At 39.6% G+C, this 17,000-nt stretch overlaps 1 protein-coding gene across 1 annotated transcript in view; it reads right to left on the reverse strand.

Moving 5' to 3' along the window:
• The window catches only part of PLA2G4A (phospholipase A2 group IVA), a 396,740-nt gene that overhangs the window by 270,749 nt on the left and 108,991 nt on the right, over window positions 1-17,000 (reverse strand). The window contains 1 exon segment of the mRNA XM_073592869.1: window positions 16,358-16,433. Within this exon segment, the coding sequence (XP_073448970.1) occupies window positions 16,358-16,390 (33 nt within the window). The 5' untranslated portion in view covers window positions 16,391-16,433.

Below are 17,000 nucleotides of genomic sequence, written 5' to 3' on the forward strand. Positions count from 1 at the left end.
GCATTTGCATAGTAATGGCTTTCTTCTGGCGACTCGACCATGAAACCCATCTTTCTTCAAGCGCCTTCTTATTGTGCATCTTGAAACAGCCATACCACATGTTTTCAGAGAGTCCTGTATTTTACCTGAAGTTATTTGTGGGTTTTTCTTTGCATCCCGAACATTTTTCCTGGCAGTTGTGGCAGAAATTTTAGTTGGTCTACCTGACCGTGGTTTGGTTTAACAGAGCCCCTCATTTTCCACTTCTTGAGTAGAGTTTGAACACTGCCGATTGTCATTCTCAATTCCTTGAATATCTTTTTTATATCCCTTTCCTGTTTTATACAGTTCAACTACCTTTTCCCGCAGATCCTTTGACAACTCTTTTACTTTCCACATAACTCAGAATCTAGAAACATCAGTACAGCACTGGATGAAAGATGCAGGGGTCGGTCAGGAGTCCAGAAAATCATTGGCCTTTTATACACACACACTAAATTACAAGCAAACAGATCACAGATGAGGATGGTTACTTTTAATAGCAATTCAACCCCCTTTGTGTCAACTTGTGTGCATGTTATCAGGCCAAAATCACCAGGGTATGGAAACTTTTGATCAGGGTCATTTGGGTAATTTCTGTTGTCATTATGATTTAAAAAGAGTAAACACAGTTGATTGATAATAAATGGCTTCAGCCAAACACTAACCATGAGTGAAAGAAATGTTTTTGTGCTGTTATTCATATTCTCGTAAAAATGGCCAAGAAATCTAATTCTGCCAGGGTATGTAAACTTATGAGCACAACTATATTATATATACATACACACACATAAACCACAAACAAAATTTTCGGGTGGGTCACTTCTACTGCTCCTATGATTCTTTGTATAGAGATCAGTGTCAGGGTGGCCTCTCAATCTTCCACACACACATATATATATATATATATATATATATATATATATATATATATATATATAGATACACACACACACACACACACACACACACACACATACATGCATACAATTTTTTTTTCGATTTTATAAGTGATCACATGACCTCTATTCTCAGTTTCATAGGGGCCTAGAGAGATGGTGGGGGCGACTTCTTGACTTCTTGTGATGGGAGATGTGGCAGAAGCAGCTTGGAAAGAGCACAGACACCAGTCCAGTGTAAAATGATGAGACAAATACACTGTGAGCAACTGGGAAGGAGGGGCTTGTAAGAAGATGGCAGAGAAACAGGGGGGTACACTGATCTTCCCAGTAAAAGGGTTGTGCCAGCAGAAGTCTGACCACTGGAGTATTCAGATTACTTTATTAACCCCAAAGGAAAATCATTAAGATACAGTTACATTCAACGAAGACCACACAAGATCACAATAACGAACGGAACAAGACACAATAAATTTAGCAACAGCAGCAATAAGTACCAAATAAAACTAATTAAAAACTATACTATCTAAAAAAAAATCCTTACTATTAAAACACAACATAGAAGAAATAATAGAAAATCAAATTACCAAAATGCAAATAATGTACCACTTTCTCTAGCATTACCCAAAATAATTAACCTAATAACAAAGTACTATAAAAATTACATTAAAGTCCGGATCATAAACCAGATTAAATCCTCACATCCAGCACTCACAGAGAAAACATATACATACATAATATATATATATATATATCCACAGGCAAAAAAAAATACCTGTGTCACTCTGTGGTGCATCGTGGTTGTAACAATCTGTCACTGATGGTACTCCGCAGACTGACCAGCGTATTGTGGAGTGGGTGGGAGGAGTTGTCCAAGATTGAGCATACCTTGTTCCAACTCCAATTCAACAACATCACTGGCCTTGCGAATCAGTTTGTGGAGTCTGTTAGTGTAGGCCATCCTAAGCCTGCTTCCCCAGCATGCCACTGCATAAAGGAGAGCACTGGTCACCAGAGACTCATAAAACATTTTCAGCATTGTCCTACGGATGTTAAAAGACCACAAAAAAAAAAAAAAAAAAAAAGTACAAGCAGGCTTTGCTTCTAAGTAGAATGCAAAGAAGCAAACTGACCATGCCAGGATGCTTCCATGCATGGCCTGGTCAGTTTGTAACAAGAAAGCAGGGGGACTGGCAGATCACCAGGTATATCACAGAAAGGAAGCAATCCATAGAAAAACATGGTAGCACAGACACATCAAAAATATGAAATGTGGGGGTAACATACACTTTAATGCTTTCCAAGTCACTAACCTGAAACAAAGCTGATCAGGATGGCAGCCAGGAAATTAGAATTTTCTAACTAATTGGAGGACATCCGTAAAAAGTTTCCGCTATGATTGAGTCGCATCAGTCGCTGTACCTGTGATCCTAGAATTTGATACTTGGTGGGATTGCCATATATACATCTACCTATGGAAACACAGGCTCTGGCTTGGTATTGAGCCATAAATGAGATAGACCTCCCATAAAAGGGGGTCCACACCAGCTGGTAAGCAGGCATTTCTTACGGTGGAGGGGTCACTTTATCTGTGGTGTGGGACAGTGTCATTTTAACTAAAAGGACTTTTCGTTCTTGGGACCTTTTAATCATTTGCACTGTTGGAGCAATATTTAAATTTTGAATATCCAATATTTCAGATTGGGACTTTATTTTCACAGATTTTCACTACTGGCCTGTTTTTTATATTATGTTATTTTTTTAATTTTCCATTTGTGATAGAACGCAACTTTACTTAGAACGGTTTCTTGTAGTTGGCCACCAGATTTGCACACATCTCAAGAGGGATTTTGTCCCACTCCTCTTTGCAGATCCTCTCCAAGTTAAGGTTTTGAGGCTGGCGTTTGGCAACTCGAACCTTCAGCTCCCTCCACATATTTTCTATGGGATTAAGGTCTGGAGACTGGCGAGGCCACTCCAGGACCTTAATGTGCTTCTTCTTGAGCCACTCCTTTGTTGCCTTGGCTGTTTTTTTGGTCATGCTGGAATACCCATCCATGACCCATTTTCAATGCCCTGGCTGAGGGAAGGAGGTTCTCATACAAGATTTGATGGTACATGGCCCGCCCATTGTCCCTTTGGTGCGGTGAGGTTGTCCTGTCCCCTTAGCAGATAAACACCCCCAAAGCATAATGTTTCCACCTCCATGTTTGACGGTGGGGATGGTATTCTTGGGGTCATAGACAGCACTCCTCCTCTTCCAAACACGGCGAGTTGAGTTGATGCCAAATAGCTAGATTTTGGTGTCATCTGACCACAACTCTTTCACCCAGTTCTCCTCTGAGTTATTCAGATGTTCATTAGCAAACTTCAGTCAGGCCTGTACATGTGCTTTCTTGAGCAGACGGGTACCTTGCGGGCGCTGCAGTCCTTCATGGCGTAGTGTTTTACCAATTGTTTTCTTGGTGACTATGGTCCCAGCTGCCTTAAGATCATTGAGAAGATACTCTCGTGTAGTTCTGGGCCCATTCCCCATCCTTCTCATGATCATTGAAACTCCACAAGGTGAGATCTTGCATGGAGCCCCAGACTGAGGGAGATTGACAGTTATTTTGTGTTTCTTCCATTTGCGAATAATCACCCTCTCATCAAGCGGCTTGGCGATGGTCTTGTAGCCCATTCCAGCCTTGTGTAGGTCTACAATCTTTTCCCTGACATCCTTGAACAGCTCTTTGGTCTTGGCCATGGTGGAGAGATTGGAATCTGATTGCTTCTGTGGACAGGTGTCATTTATACAGGTAATAAGCTGAGATTAGGAGCACTCCCTTTAAGAGAGTGTTCCTAATCTCAGCTCGTTACCTGTATTGAAGACACCTGGGAGCCAGAAATCTTGCTGATTGATAGGGGATCAAATACTTATTTCACTCATTAAAATACAAATCAATTTATGTAAGTAAACAGTGTATAAAACATACATATGGTAATATAAATAGTCATATACTGAAACAGCGCTATGTTGAGCATAAAATAGAAGTGTGGCCAACTACACACATAAAAAGTCCATTAGACTAGTGCAATAACAGTAGTGATTCAGAGGGTGTTCAAGTAGATCACAGAGCATGTCACAGCGTGCACCTTCCACCGATTAATCCAACTCCACCATATGTGAACACACTCCCCTTCGGGGGTCAAACTCACCAGAGCTTTAAAGGATCAAAGCATCCAAATTAAGGGATATTCTGGACCACCTCAATACCGCACTTCTCTAGGCAATAGGGAGATGGAGGGGCTCCACACCATTTAAAAACGAGATAAAGGCATATATAGCGTAATTCCGTTTTATTTGTGAAAAGCACCCATTACATATATACTTCCCCAATGCTAGCAACGTACCAGATAAAATAAAAACAAAGCAGATCAAATTAATATCACCCTGCACTGCACCGTGGCCGTATGGAAATGATCTCCGCAATGAGAAAGCGGTGTTGATTTCCTCGTTCCGGGTCCGACCTCGATGGAGCGCAAGCGTCACTTCCTACGTCGTGTAAGCCACGCCCTGACGCGTTTCGTCATATCCTGACATCAACAGAGGGCGTGGCTACACGACTAATACAACGGGCTTAAATTCTCCCATCTCTCACCTCCGCAGCCAATCACAGGCTCAGTGGGCTGACAGGTGCACGTCAACCTCACCAGGGAAACAATGAAGGCATTCAACAGGAGGGGGAAAGGGACAAAAAGCGCCACACTGCACTTAATAACACACGATTACCATAACAGGAGCGAACAATACACAATATCACTGCAGTATCATAGCGGCTGCAGACCAGTATTCCAAACAGACTGCCCTTGAAACACACATGTCTGCAGATTCTATCTTAATCCATTACAGATGATAACATGCAAGATTGATAGTATAAAATAAGACATACATGCTCTACTTATCATATTGCAATTGTTAATTTTATGGAGACAAACCCCTCATATTATATAGCCCTGTATATTTGACGTTCTTATGGACTCAAACCACTCATATTATACAGCCCTGTACAATAGACGTTCATCACGAACGTCTTAGATGAAAGTGTACATACCAAAGATAAACTGTATTTATACTACAATGTACAGCCTATTAAAAATAAAAATACTTATAACACCTCTATGATAAACATAGAATTAAATTACTAGGAGAAAGTATTACTCACAGAAAATCAAAGATATATGTATATAAAATTGTGTATATAAAAAATTGTATATAAAAAATCGTATATAAAAATACACAGATACATATAAAAAAATCAATATCTAAAAAAATATATGATAAAAAAATATAAAAATACACATATCTCCAAAAGACCCTGACATAGCCCGTAACATCGACCCACTCCTAATCAGTAGTCACTTATAAAACAATTGATGTCTAAATCGACATTTAACCCCTTTGGCGCTAACGTGTCTGCCAAAAATATCCACTGGGTCTCTCTCTTGGATAGGTCTCTAACCAGATTAGAACCCCTCCACCTGGGCTTCAGGTGGTCTATGCCCCAAAATTTTAAACCTGAGGGGTCACGATTATGCATCAATTTAAAATGGAGCGAAACATTATGGTCTTTAAAACCTATTTTTATATTCGCTATATGCTCTGCAATTCTAATTTTGAGAAATCTCTTTGTTCGTCCTATGTACATGAGACCACATGGACAATGAAGAGCATAGACTACATGGGAGGTGTTACATGTAATAAAATCCTTGATAGCGAATTCTCTATTATTAGAGGTCGATATAAACCTATCTAGGGCCCTCAATGGCCTGTTCACTTCTTTACAGGCTCTACATTTCCTGCAACTGAAGAAACCATCTCTCTCCCATAAAGTGGGGGGTCTCGTAGGAGGATCCAGTACTTTTTTGACTATTTTATCAGAAAAGCTTAATGCCTTTCTATATATGAAACCTGGTTTGGGAGGTAACACTGAATGCAACATTTTGTCCATAAGTAGGACATGCCAATGGGTGGCAAAGATATTCTCCACCTCTCTATATTGAGAGTGGAAGCCTGAAATAAAGCTCCACTCCTGGGCATCATTGTTTCGAGAGGGCCGAGATTCCTCCAAAAACGACTCCCTCGGTACCAGAGCCACCTCTTGAATCGTAGCATCCAAAGTCTCTTCAGGATAACCTTTTTCAATAAATCTCTTCTTGATAATCTGAGCTTGTGACAGAAAGTCAGTTTCGTTTGAGCAATTCCTTCTTACTCTAGCAATCTGGCCCTTAGGAATGTTCTTGAGCCACATGGGATGATGCCCACTATTGGTGGGCAGATAACTATTAGAGTCGGTGGGCTTGAAGTATACCTTAGTCCCCAGACTATTTCCCTGTCTGAAAATGGTGATATCTAGAAAATGAATATCACTTTGGCTATATTCACTAGTCAGTTTAATACTTTTCGTATTCAAATTGAGTTCACTGAGAAATCCCTGTAGAGAGTCCAAAGATCCCTCCCAGATAAAAAAGAGGTCATCTATGTACCTTTTATAGACTAGGAGCTGGGGACGAGTGACTGAGAAAATAATTTGTCCTCCCACTCTCCCATAAACAGATTTGCTATACTGGGGGCAAACGCCTCTACATTGGGAATAGAATTGACTATTGTACCAAAAGAAATTATGGCTCAAACAAAAATCTAGGGCATTTCATATAAACACTTTCTGGTTGTGTGGGAGATCGTCCCTCTGGCAAAATCGCCCAATTTTGGGCCAGGAGGGCATCATCGTGTTGGATAATTGAATACAGAAATGCCACATCCGCCGTTACCAGATAAAGTTCCTGCCTGTCTGTTAGATCAATCTGCTGCAAAATCTGTAACAGACTTTTTGTGTCCCTTAGGTATGCCCTAGTCTGCTTGACACTCTCTTGTAGGAAACGATCCAGATACTGGCCCATCCGGGATCCGGGATAAGTATTTTTATTTTTAATAAACTGTATTTATACTACAATGTACAGCCTATCTTTGGTATGTACACTTTCATCTAAGACGTTCGTGATGAACGTCTATTGTACAGGGCTGTATAATATGAGTGGTTTAAGTCCATAAGAATGTCAAATATACAGGGCTATATAATATGAGGGGTTTGTCTCCATAAAATTAACAATTGCAATATGATAAGTAGAGCATGTATGTCTTATTTTATACTATCAATCTTGCATGTTATCATCTGTAATGGATTAAGATAGAATCTGCAGACATGTGTGTTTCAAGGACAGTCTGTTTGGAATACTGGTCTGCAGCCGCTATGATACTGCAGTGATGATATTGTGTATTGTTCGCTCCTGTTATGGTAATCGTGTGTTATTAAGTGCAGTGTGGCGCTTTTTGTCCCTTTCCCCCTCCTGTTGAATGCCTTCATTGTTTCCCTGGTGAGGTTGACGTGCACCTGTGAGCCCACTGAGGCTGTGATTGGCTGCGGAGGTGAGAGATGGGAGAATTTAAGCCAGTTGTATTAGTCGTGTAGCCACGCCCTCTGTTGAAGTCAGGATATGACGAAACGCATCAGAGCGTGGCTTACACGATGTAGGAAGTGACGCTTGCGCTCCATCGAGGTCGGACCCGGAACGAGGAAATCAACACCGCTTTCTCATTGCGGAGATCATTTCCATACGGCCACGGTGCAGTGCAGGGTGATATTAATTTGATCTGCTTTGTTTTTATTTTATCTGGTACGTTGCTAGCATTGAGGAAGTATATATGTAATGGGTGCTTTTCACAAATAAAACGGAATTACGCTATATATGCCTTTATCTCGTTTTTAAATGGTGTGGAGCCCCTCCATCTCCCTATTGCCTAGAGAAGTGCGGTATTGAGGTGGTCCAGAATATCCCTTAATTTGGATGCTTTGATCCTTTAAAGCTCTGGTGAGTTTGACCCCCGAAGGGGAGTGTGTTCACATATGGTGGAGTTGGATTAATCGGTGGAAGGTGCACGCTGTGACATGCTCTGTGATCTACTTGAACACCCTCTGAATCACTACTGTTATTGCACTAGTCTAATGGACTTTTTATGTGTGTAGTTGGCCACACTTCTATTTTATGCTCAACATAGCGCTGCTTCAGTATATGACTATTTATATTACCATATGTATGTTTTATATACTGTTTACTTACATTTATTTTGCTTTTTTAAACAGCTGCTTTCTTTGTCTCCATACCCTTGGTTTTTATATTTTATTTCAGAGGGTCTGGCAGATAGTCTATGAATGTCATTGTGTCTACTGAAGGGTCTTGATGAATGTGGTTAGAGGTTCTGTGGCGCTGAGTGGTGTATTATAGGCCGAGCTATACACTGTTTTGTTTTATTACAAATCAATTTATAACTTTTTTGAAATGTGTTTTTCTGGATATTTTTGTTGTTATTCTGTCTCTCACTGTTAAAATAAACCTACCATTAAAATTATAGACTGGTAATTTCTTTTCGATACAACCTAAACAACACAAAACAAACACAACTTCTATAACTCCTGCTATCTGCAACTAGGACCCCGATCCAGAATCCCAAGGTATCCCTTGTGTAAATGCTGACTTGACAGAAAATGTGGATATAACAGAGGAACTCGGAATCATAAATTTGTCAAATCATAAACTCTCTACACCAGAAACAACAGTCCTCTCCAAAGGCCTCACATTCTGCCCAAACACCAAATTGGATAATTTACAGGTATGGTCAGATATGGAGGAATTCTTTAGGAGACGAAGGCTCAAAGAATATTTTCACAGTAATGAAAGCAATCCTAGGACAATAGGAGGTGACAAAAAGAAAAAGAACAGCAACTTCACACCTCCACAAGGACGCAACCACAAACTGGATACCTATAGTGACAGCTTCAGGCTGCGAGTCACATCTCTGATATCCACCCAGCAAAAGAAAATATTATACAACCTTTGACCACTGGAGCGAAGAGCTGTACATGATCTGCGCAATAATCAGGCCATAACCATCAAACCAGCAGATAAAGGGGGAGCAGTCGTTGTGATGGATACATACAAATATATACAAGAGGGCCAGAGGCAGCTGGCAAATACTACTTACTACAAAAAACTGGATTATGATCCGACCCAGGATTTTACTAATTAAAAGGTCTCATTGCAACAATACCAAGCCACCTACATTCAGAACTCATCAATGCGATAATCCAGAAATTGGAGACTTCTACACGCTGCCCAAGATTCACAAGCCAGGAAATCCAGGCAGACCCATTATAACAGGTATGAATACACTTACCAAAAATATCTCAGGCCTTGTAGAAAACATGTTAAAACCTTTAGTCATGAACACTGCGAGTTTCCTGCAAGACACCACTGATTTTCTCAACAAGCTATACAACAATTACCACCAAATACACTTATAGTCACTATGGATGTAGAATCTCTGTACAGTAACATCCCTCATAAGGATGGTTTGACGGCATGTCACAGATTCTTATCATCCTCACCAAACCACAAATACACTGCTGAGGATGTGACACATCTCATCAAATTCTTTCTTACACACAACTACTTCACTTTCAATAATGACATCTATCTCCAGTGTATGGGTACTGCTATGGGAAGCAAAATGGCACCCCAATATACAAACTTATTTATGGATGACCTGCAGGACAAATTCCTGAACAGTATACAACAAAAGGCATACAGATATTATCGCTATATTGATGATATCTTCATGATATGGACTGAAGGTAAAGAAAATCTAAACCAATTCTTCTCATTGATCAACAATTTTCACCCATCTATCAAACTAAAAATGGATTATTCGAACACACGTCAACTTCCTAGACACTACAGTATACATCAGGGATGACAAGCTTCACACGTCGATATACAAAAAACCGACTGACCGATGCAGCTATCTTCACAGTTCCAGTTTTCACCCCCAACACACTAAACGAGCCATCATACACAGCCAGGCCATCAGATACCACCAAATTTGTTCAGATCCAGAAGACAGAGATAAACATCTCAGAACACTGGCAGACTCCTTCCATAAGAAAGGTTACAAAGACAAAACCATCAACAGCATAAACATAGCCTTGAAAACCCGAAGAGAAAATCTCCTCCAATACACAGAGAAAAAAAACAAATAACCGAGTACCTCTAGTCACCACATACAACCCAGCACTTGAAGGGATCAAAAAGATAATCAAAGATTTACAACCCATTATAACAGAGCAAAATATAAAAAAGGGAAGCACTCCTATTGCCACATCCGTAAGGTTAAATTGTCAAAATAAAAAGAGAGGGGTTCAAAAGGAAGCCCCTGGTCGGACTTTAAGGCACAGCAAACCAAAGGGATCGTATTCAAAGTAACAATATAATAAACTTTATTAAATACATATACAAAAAATGACAAGGACATTGACAAAGAATAAAAATCATCTATATAAAGATATACATGATGTGAGCCCTGATGCGTCTACGCGTTTCGTAATAAAACTTCCTCAGGACACATTCAGGTTTCAATTAGTGCAGAGAAAAGGAGAAAGGTCTCACTATCTAAAGATAAAAACAGAAGCGTAAATACATATAAACACATAATACCGTAAAGCAACATATGAGGAGGCTCAATGACATTTGTACAGACAAGCGAATACTGTGTAAGTCAGCAACATTACCTTACAGAGAAGCTTCCATAGGCTCTAATTAATTATAAAAATTTATAATGTATGTCTTCACTGTGGTTGCAGGAGACTTATCATAGGGATAAGTTGGGCAAAACAAAAGAGGGCCCCTCCGAAAGGAGATGACAAAAACTGCCACATCGAAACAGGCCAAGTGGTTCATGTTGTTGTTTGTCCCGAGATTTGTAGTAATGGCTTTGTACAAGATAGTCCCTAATGGATCTGGGACGTCTATAAGTAATTTCAGAACGTGGCCCTAGATATTTGGAGAGTGTAGGATCCGCCAAGAGGATATGCCAATGCTTGCCGAGAATAGAGCGTATAGTCTGGTGTTGATCAGAGAAAGTAGTAATGAATCTTACTACATCGGATTTATTATGTTTGGAGTCTGAGAATAGAATCTCATGTCTCGAGCGGCCACAAGCTTGTTGTAAGCCTTTTTTAAGCAAGTTTTAGTGTATCCCCTGGCCAATAAACGTTTGTATAATAGGTTAGAAGAAAATGATGCCGATCCTGCAGACTGCCGAAATTGAATCCGATCATACCATTGGTCAACAGGCACAGACCAAACGTTATCAGCAAGAGCTTACCATGTTGAGTAATGCTATTAAACAAAAATCCACTCATTTTCCATCATTACGCACTAATTCTAATGTTTGGACGTTCTTGACTCAAACAACCAAGGAAATTGAACGTTAGGTTTCTAGAAAATTGGGTAGCCACAATCTAAGTCAGGCCCATAGAAACGCACTTATTGGACTGAGCAAAAATTCTTATTTGGTGATCAAGCCCTCTGACAAGGGCGGAAATGTAGTTCTGTTGGATGAACTCCAATACAGAAACATATGCTGGGATATACTCAAAAATAGACAATGGTATAAGCCAATCTCAGCCAGTAATATTGCCAAATTTAATCTTGAATATGAACAAATCATACACTCGGCCCACGCGGAGAGCTTGATCACCAAAGAGATTCTTGAGGGCATACAGGTCCCACACCCTAGGATTCCAACCTTTTATGCGCTCCAAAAACATATAAAAGCCTTCGAAATCCACCTGGACGACCTATTGTCTCTGGTGTGGGCTCAATTACTGAAAGGGCTAGCAAACTTGTGGATGAATATATTCGCCCTCATGTTATCGCATTGCCCTCATACATCAAGGATACCACTGATCTTTTAAAAAACCTCGACGGTTTAATAGTGCCGAAGGGCTGCCTCCTTATCGCTATTGACATCGAGGCACTCTATTCCTCCATTCCACACAATCTAGGTATTGAGCCCGTACCCATATTCCTTGATGAACGTGGCCCTAAATTCTCTGGCATGAATCAGTTCATATTACAACTTTTGTCTCATATCCTTACCAGGAATGTATTTTTAGATGACGAGTCCCACTTCCTCCAGGTACAGGGGGTCGCCATGGGCACATGTTGCACCCCCTCTTATGCCAATTTGTACCTGGGGGGTGGGAACGAGACCTTTTTTCTAATGAGGATCATACTAACCTTCTTTCCCACATTCTATTTTGGCATCGTTTTATAGACAATGTCCTCATGATATGGGGTGGGTATTCCGCCTTACTTGAAAGTTTTATGCTGAGGCTGATGGCACTATTGCTACTTCGCTTTATCGTAAACCCACCGCGGGTAATACCATATTGCACGCCTCTAGTGCACATCCTAATGCACTTATTCGCAGTATTCACTTTGGCCAATATCTACGCCTCAGGAGGAATTGTTCCAATGAGGAAGATTTTAAACATGAGGCTGACCTATTATACAAACGTTTATTGGCCAGGGGATACACTAAAACTTGCTTAAAAAAGGCTTACAACAAAGCTTGTGGCCGCTCCAGACATGCGATCCTATTCTCAGATTCCAAACATAATAAATACGATGTAGTAAGATTCATTACTACTTTCTCTGATCAACACCAGACTATACGCTCTATTCTCGGCAAGCATTGGCATATCCTCTTGACGGATCCTACACTCTCCAAGTATCTAGGGCCACGTCCTGAAATTACTTATAGATGTCCCAGACCCATTAGGGACTATCTTGTACAAAGCCATTACTACAAATCTTGGGATAAACAACATGAACCTCTTGGCCTGTTTCGATGTGGCAGTTGTGATTTTTGTCATCTCCTTTTGGAAGGGCTCTCTTTTGTTTTGCCCAACGGTCAGAAACATTTTTTGCATCATCATGTTACTTGCCTAACTAAAGGAGTTATCTATATTATTTTGTGTCGATGTGGGGCATTCTACATAGGCAAAACAATTAGACCATTATGGAAAAGAGTGAAGGATCATGTGTATTATGCTATCAATGGTTACCATGTGGCATTCAAGCACAATTATGATCCTCACACATTCAAGATTTCTGTCCTTGACCGCATATATGATGACTCAAGAGGCGGTAACTTTGATCAAAGAGTACTCCAGAGGGAGACCCAATGGGTGTACAACCTACAAGCTACCTCATACACTGGTCTTAATGACATGCTCAGCTTTAAACCAATTTTGTAAATATATTCCATTCATATCTCCTATAGTGTGAACCTCCTCGTTTGGGTTTTTTTTTATTATATCACTGATATATATACACACACAATAGTTGTTTGCATTACTATATGCTGTATGAGAATAATCCTTTGTATCCATAAGCAAACCAATTACTACAATTTAAAAAAATCCTTGTTGTATCGATCAATAAATTAATGTAATGGACCTTACACTGTTTTTATTTTATGTTATACTGTACTCCAACAAGCTGACTCATGACCTGCGACAGATCTTCCCACTGTGTCTATAATTGGCTGTGATAGTTTTGTGTCATATGTGACCGATGCATAGAATGGGTTTTTTTTTTGTGTGTTTCCGTGCTGCGGCAAACTTCCTGTGGCCGGATGGATGAGCTGTATTGTTCCCTGCCGCGCTTATGACACGATACATCTGACTGTCTGGTGTTTTGATGCACCTTGTGCTGCTGTTGTTTCTATGCTGCGGCGGACTTCCGGTGCCCCCATTTCCGTTGCGCTTTTGGGTCCGCTGCCTCGCCTCCTCCCTTTCTATGTATTGTTGGGGGACGGGATGTGGAGTTGCGCCTGGTTTGTTCCGGCGCCGATATGAGCGGCAGTTTCACCCCTATTTGGTCTTGCATGCCCGCTCTGGATAACGTGGCCCATCTCGCCCCCTTCTCTCCCGGTATTTCAATACATATCAGCTGTTTCTCCGCACACTGATTTTGGCGCCAAGAGCGGACAATGTGACCTCCATTCTTTGGCGCCAAAATAGGCTATTTAGCATTTGCTCACTGACCTTAAACTTAGGAGCGTCATTGCTTTCTTCAGGGAATCCATGCCTAATTTAACTGAAAGTATGTACCTTGCTCTCACTATGTCCTTTTGCTGAAATTTGTTTTTGGGAACATACATGGACCACCTATAGTGTCTACCCTGGTTTTCTCTTATATTTATCTTTTATATTTATTTTTATTTCTGTAGGCTCCATTAGTATATTTTTACACCTCCACATGGATCACTAAATGAACATGATATACGGGCCTTCTCTAGCCCTGTCTTGGTTTGTGGAGCTTTCTTGTAATATGGACACTCATCCTTGTGGTCTATTGGCAACTTTTGCATGTCCCTTGTTGGGAATAAACCCATAGCTAGGACATACTGGACAACAGGTACATATACCATGCCGTCCATCTGCATTGTGACTTTCTTGCATTACTCCCTTGTTTTTTTCTAATTTCATCTTATTCACATTTTTTTTTTAGCTGACGGTTACTTATCCCTATGACAAGTCTCCTGCACCCACAGCGAAGACATACATTATAATTTTTTATAATTAATTATTAGAGCCTATGGAAGCTTCTCTGCAAGGTAATGTTGCGGACTTACACAGTATTCCCTTGTCTGTACAAACGTCATAGAACCTCATATGTTGCTTTACGATATTATGTGTTTATATGTATTTACGCTTCTGTTTTTATCTTTAGATAGCGAGACCTTTCTCCTTTTCTCTGCACTAATTGAAACCCGAATGTGTCCTGAGGAAGTTTTATTACGAAACGCGTAGACGCATCGGGGCTCACATTATGTATATCTTTATATAGATGATTTTTATTCTTTGTCAATGTCCTTGTCATTTTTTGTATATGTATATAATAAAGTTTATTATATTGTTACTTTGAATACGATCCCTTTGGTTTGCTGTGCCTTAAAGTCCGACCAGGGGCTCCCTTTTGAACCCCTCTCTTTTTATTTTGACCATTATAACAGAGGATGAAACTCTGAAAGGAATATTCCAACAACCCCCATTATTGGCTTTCAGACAACAACCCAACCTTAAACACAAACTAATCAGCAGGAAACTTCACTCTGATTATGAAGTCACAAATAATGGAAGCAAACCCTGCAATAAAAAACGCTGCAAACTATGCAACCAGATCAATCTATCCAAAAGTGTCACACACACACAAGTGGGACCTTCAATATCATGGGATATTACAACTATACCTTCATTAATGTTGTGTACCTCATCCAATGCAAAAGGTGCAGCAAAGCATCTTATGTTGGTGAAACAGGACAGAAGTTGCAAGCGAGGACGAATTTGCACAGACATACCATCAAGGAACATAAAGAAGACAGTTTATGCACATCTGTGGGACATCACTTCTCACAACCGGACCACACTATAGAAGACCTCAATGTTTTAGTTCTTTAAAGGGAATTTCAGAACTATCCAGGAAAGGAAAACATTTGAACTAAGAATTATAATTCTTTTTGACACAAAAAACAATGGCCTGAATTTAGATATTGGTTTCCTTACCCATTATACTAAAGTTTTACCACCCCCTCTCTGACTATCACCCCGCCCCCATTCTATAGCTCTCCCTCTGTCTCATCTCACTAACTCTGCTGCTATCTTTATTACCATTGATTTGTGTGTTTGTATTTCTTTTTTTTTCTCTCTCCTTTCCCTCAGAGATGTGTTTTTTTTTTTTTTTTTAACAATCTGCTTAAAAGTTTGTGAATCAGTACTGCTTGGACCTTGAAGAAGGGGACCCGAAAGCTTGTCCAGAAAAATTGCATGTTAGTGCAAATAAAAAAAAGTATCACAGACAGTACTCAATTTTCTCTGTCACAATTGCACTAATACGGCTACAATCATATCAAGTTTGTCAGTGGGCAAACGTATAAAATCAGCAGGGGATCAAATACTTTTTTCCCCTCACTGTATATAGGTAACAAATTAATCTTTACAAAAGGTCATGTTTTTAAACTTTTAAAATGGTACTTAGTGTAATATTTTAAAGGCCCCTTCTATTAACATTATCATGCACAATTAGCTATAATACACAATAGTGCTGAGTCATGCTTAAGAAAACATGTTCTAGCTTATAGGCACCCCCACACAATTCATCAGCCAGCTACATTTTGAACATCGGCATGTTTAAATTACTCAACTGAATGCTCAAAGGTTACAATATAATACAGTATTTCATCACAAAAACCTTTCATGCGTTATACTGCATTTTCACTTATATATTGAAAAAATACCTTAAAGAAAAAAGTTAAATCAGTATATAAAGTTGTAATACAGAATGTTCAGAAAGACCTCAAATCAAAGATTCAGAATGATTCCCAGTTGTTGCATTTGCCATTAAAGAACTCTTAGCATTTTTTAACAGGTTTCCTCGCAGTTTTTTTAATGACGTATACAGTACATCCTAAAATAATAGAAAAAAAATATGCTTACTATTATATACTGATATGGATCAATGGATGCCATTGTGAGAGGAAGCGATTATAGGTCCAGTCCTCCAGGAAAACCACTAAGTATGAAAATAATGTGTTAGTAAAATGACATGAATAATTATTGAATATAATCAGTAAAGAATTGGTTCATTACAATATTTTACAGGCTTTCCATCGCTACATCAGTGGACTGGATACTCTCTTATCATTTATTTTCCATGAGAGCAGGCAGGGAATATTATATTATAAAGCATAGTACAGTACAACCATGTTGCAACAACATCATTTACAGTTTCCAGCAAAAGCACTGAAATTGTTCAAGTTGTTCTCTCAGCACTAAAATTGTTTAAGTTGTTGTTCTTCACGGTACATAAAGCTACAGAGGTCAGCGACAGGTTTTGAACCTTTTTTACTATGTGTTTTGAATATGTAAATTCTTGAAATTCCAGCTTAGTAAAGGTATATGTGGATCCTAACAGTGAACCTTCATAATTTTCTCTCTTTTTGTGTCTGTTAAATATACAGAACATCTAAAAATGTGTTGCTATATCTGTTCATAAGTGCACAAATATACTTGTTGACCCTGCCAGAAATCTTGTGAGCTGATGCTTCTGTGCTCTCTGCCTGCACTGCACTCTTCTCAG

Source organism: Aquarana catesbeiana, linkage group LG07 (genome assembly GCF_042186555.1).
Source record: "Aquarana catesbeiana isolate 2022-GZ linkage group LG07, ASM4218655v1, whole genome shotgun sequence".
Taxonomy (NCBI): Eukaryota; Metazoa; Chordata; class Amphibia; order Anura; family Ranidae; genus Aquarana; species Aquarana catesbeiana.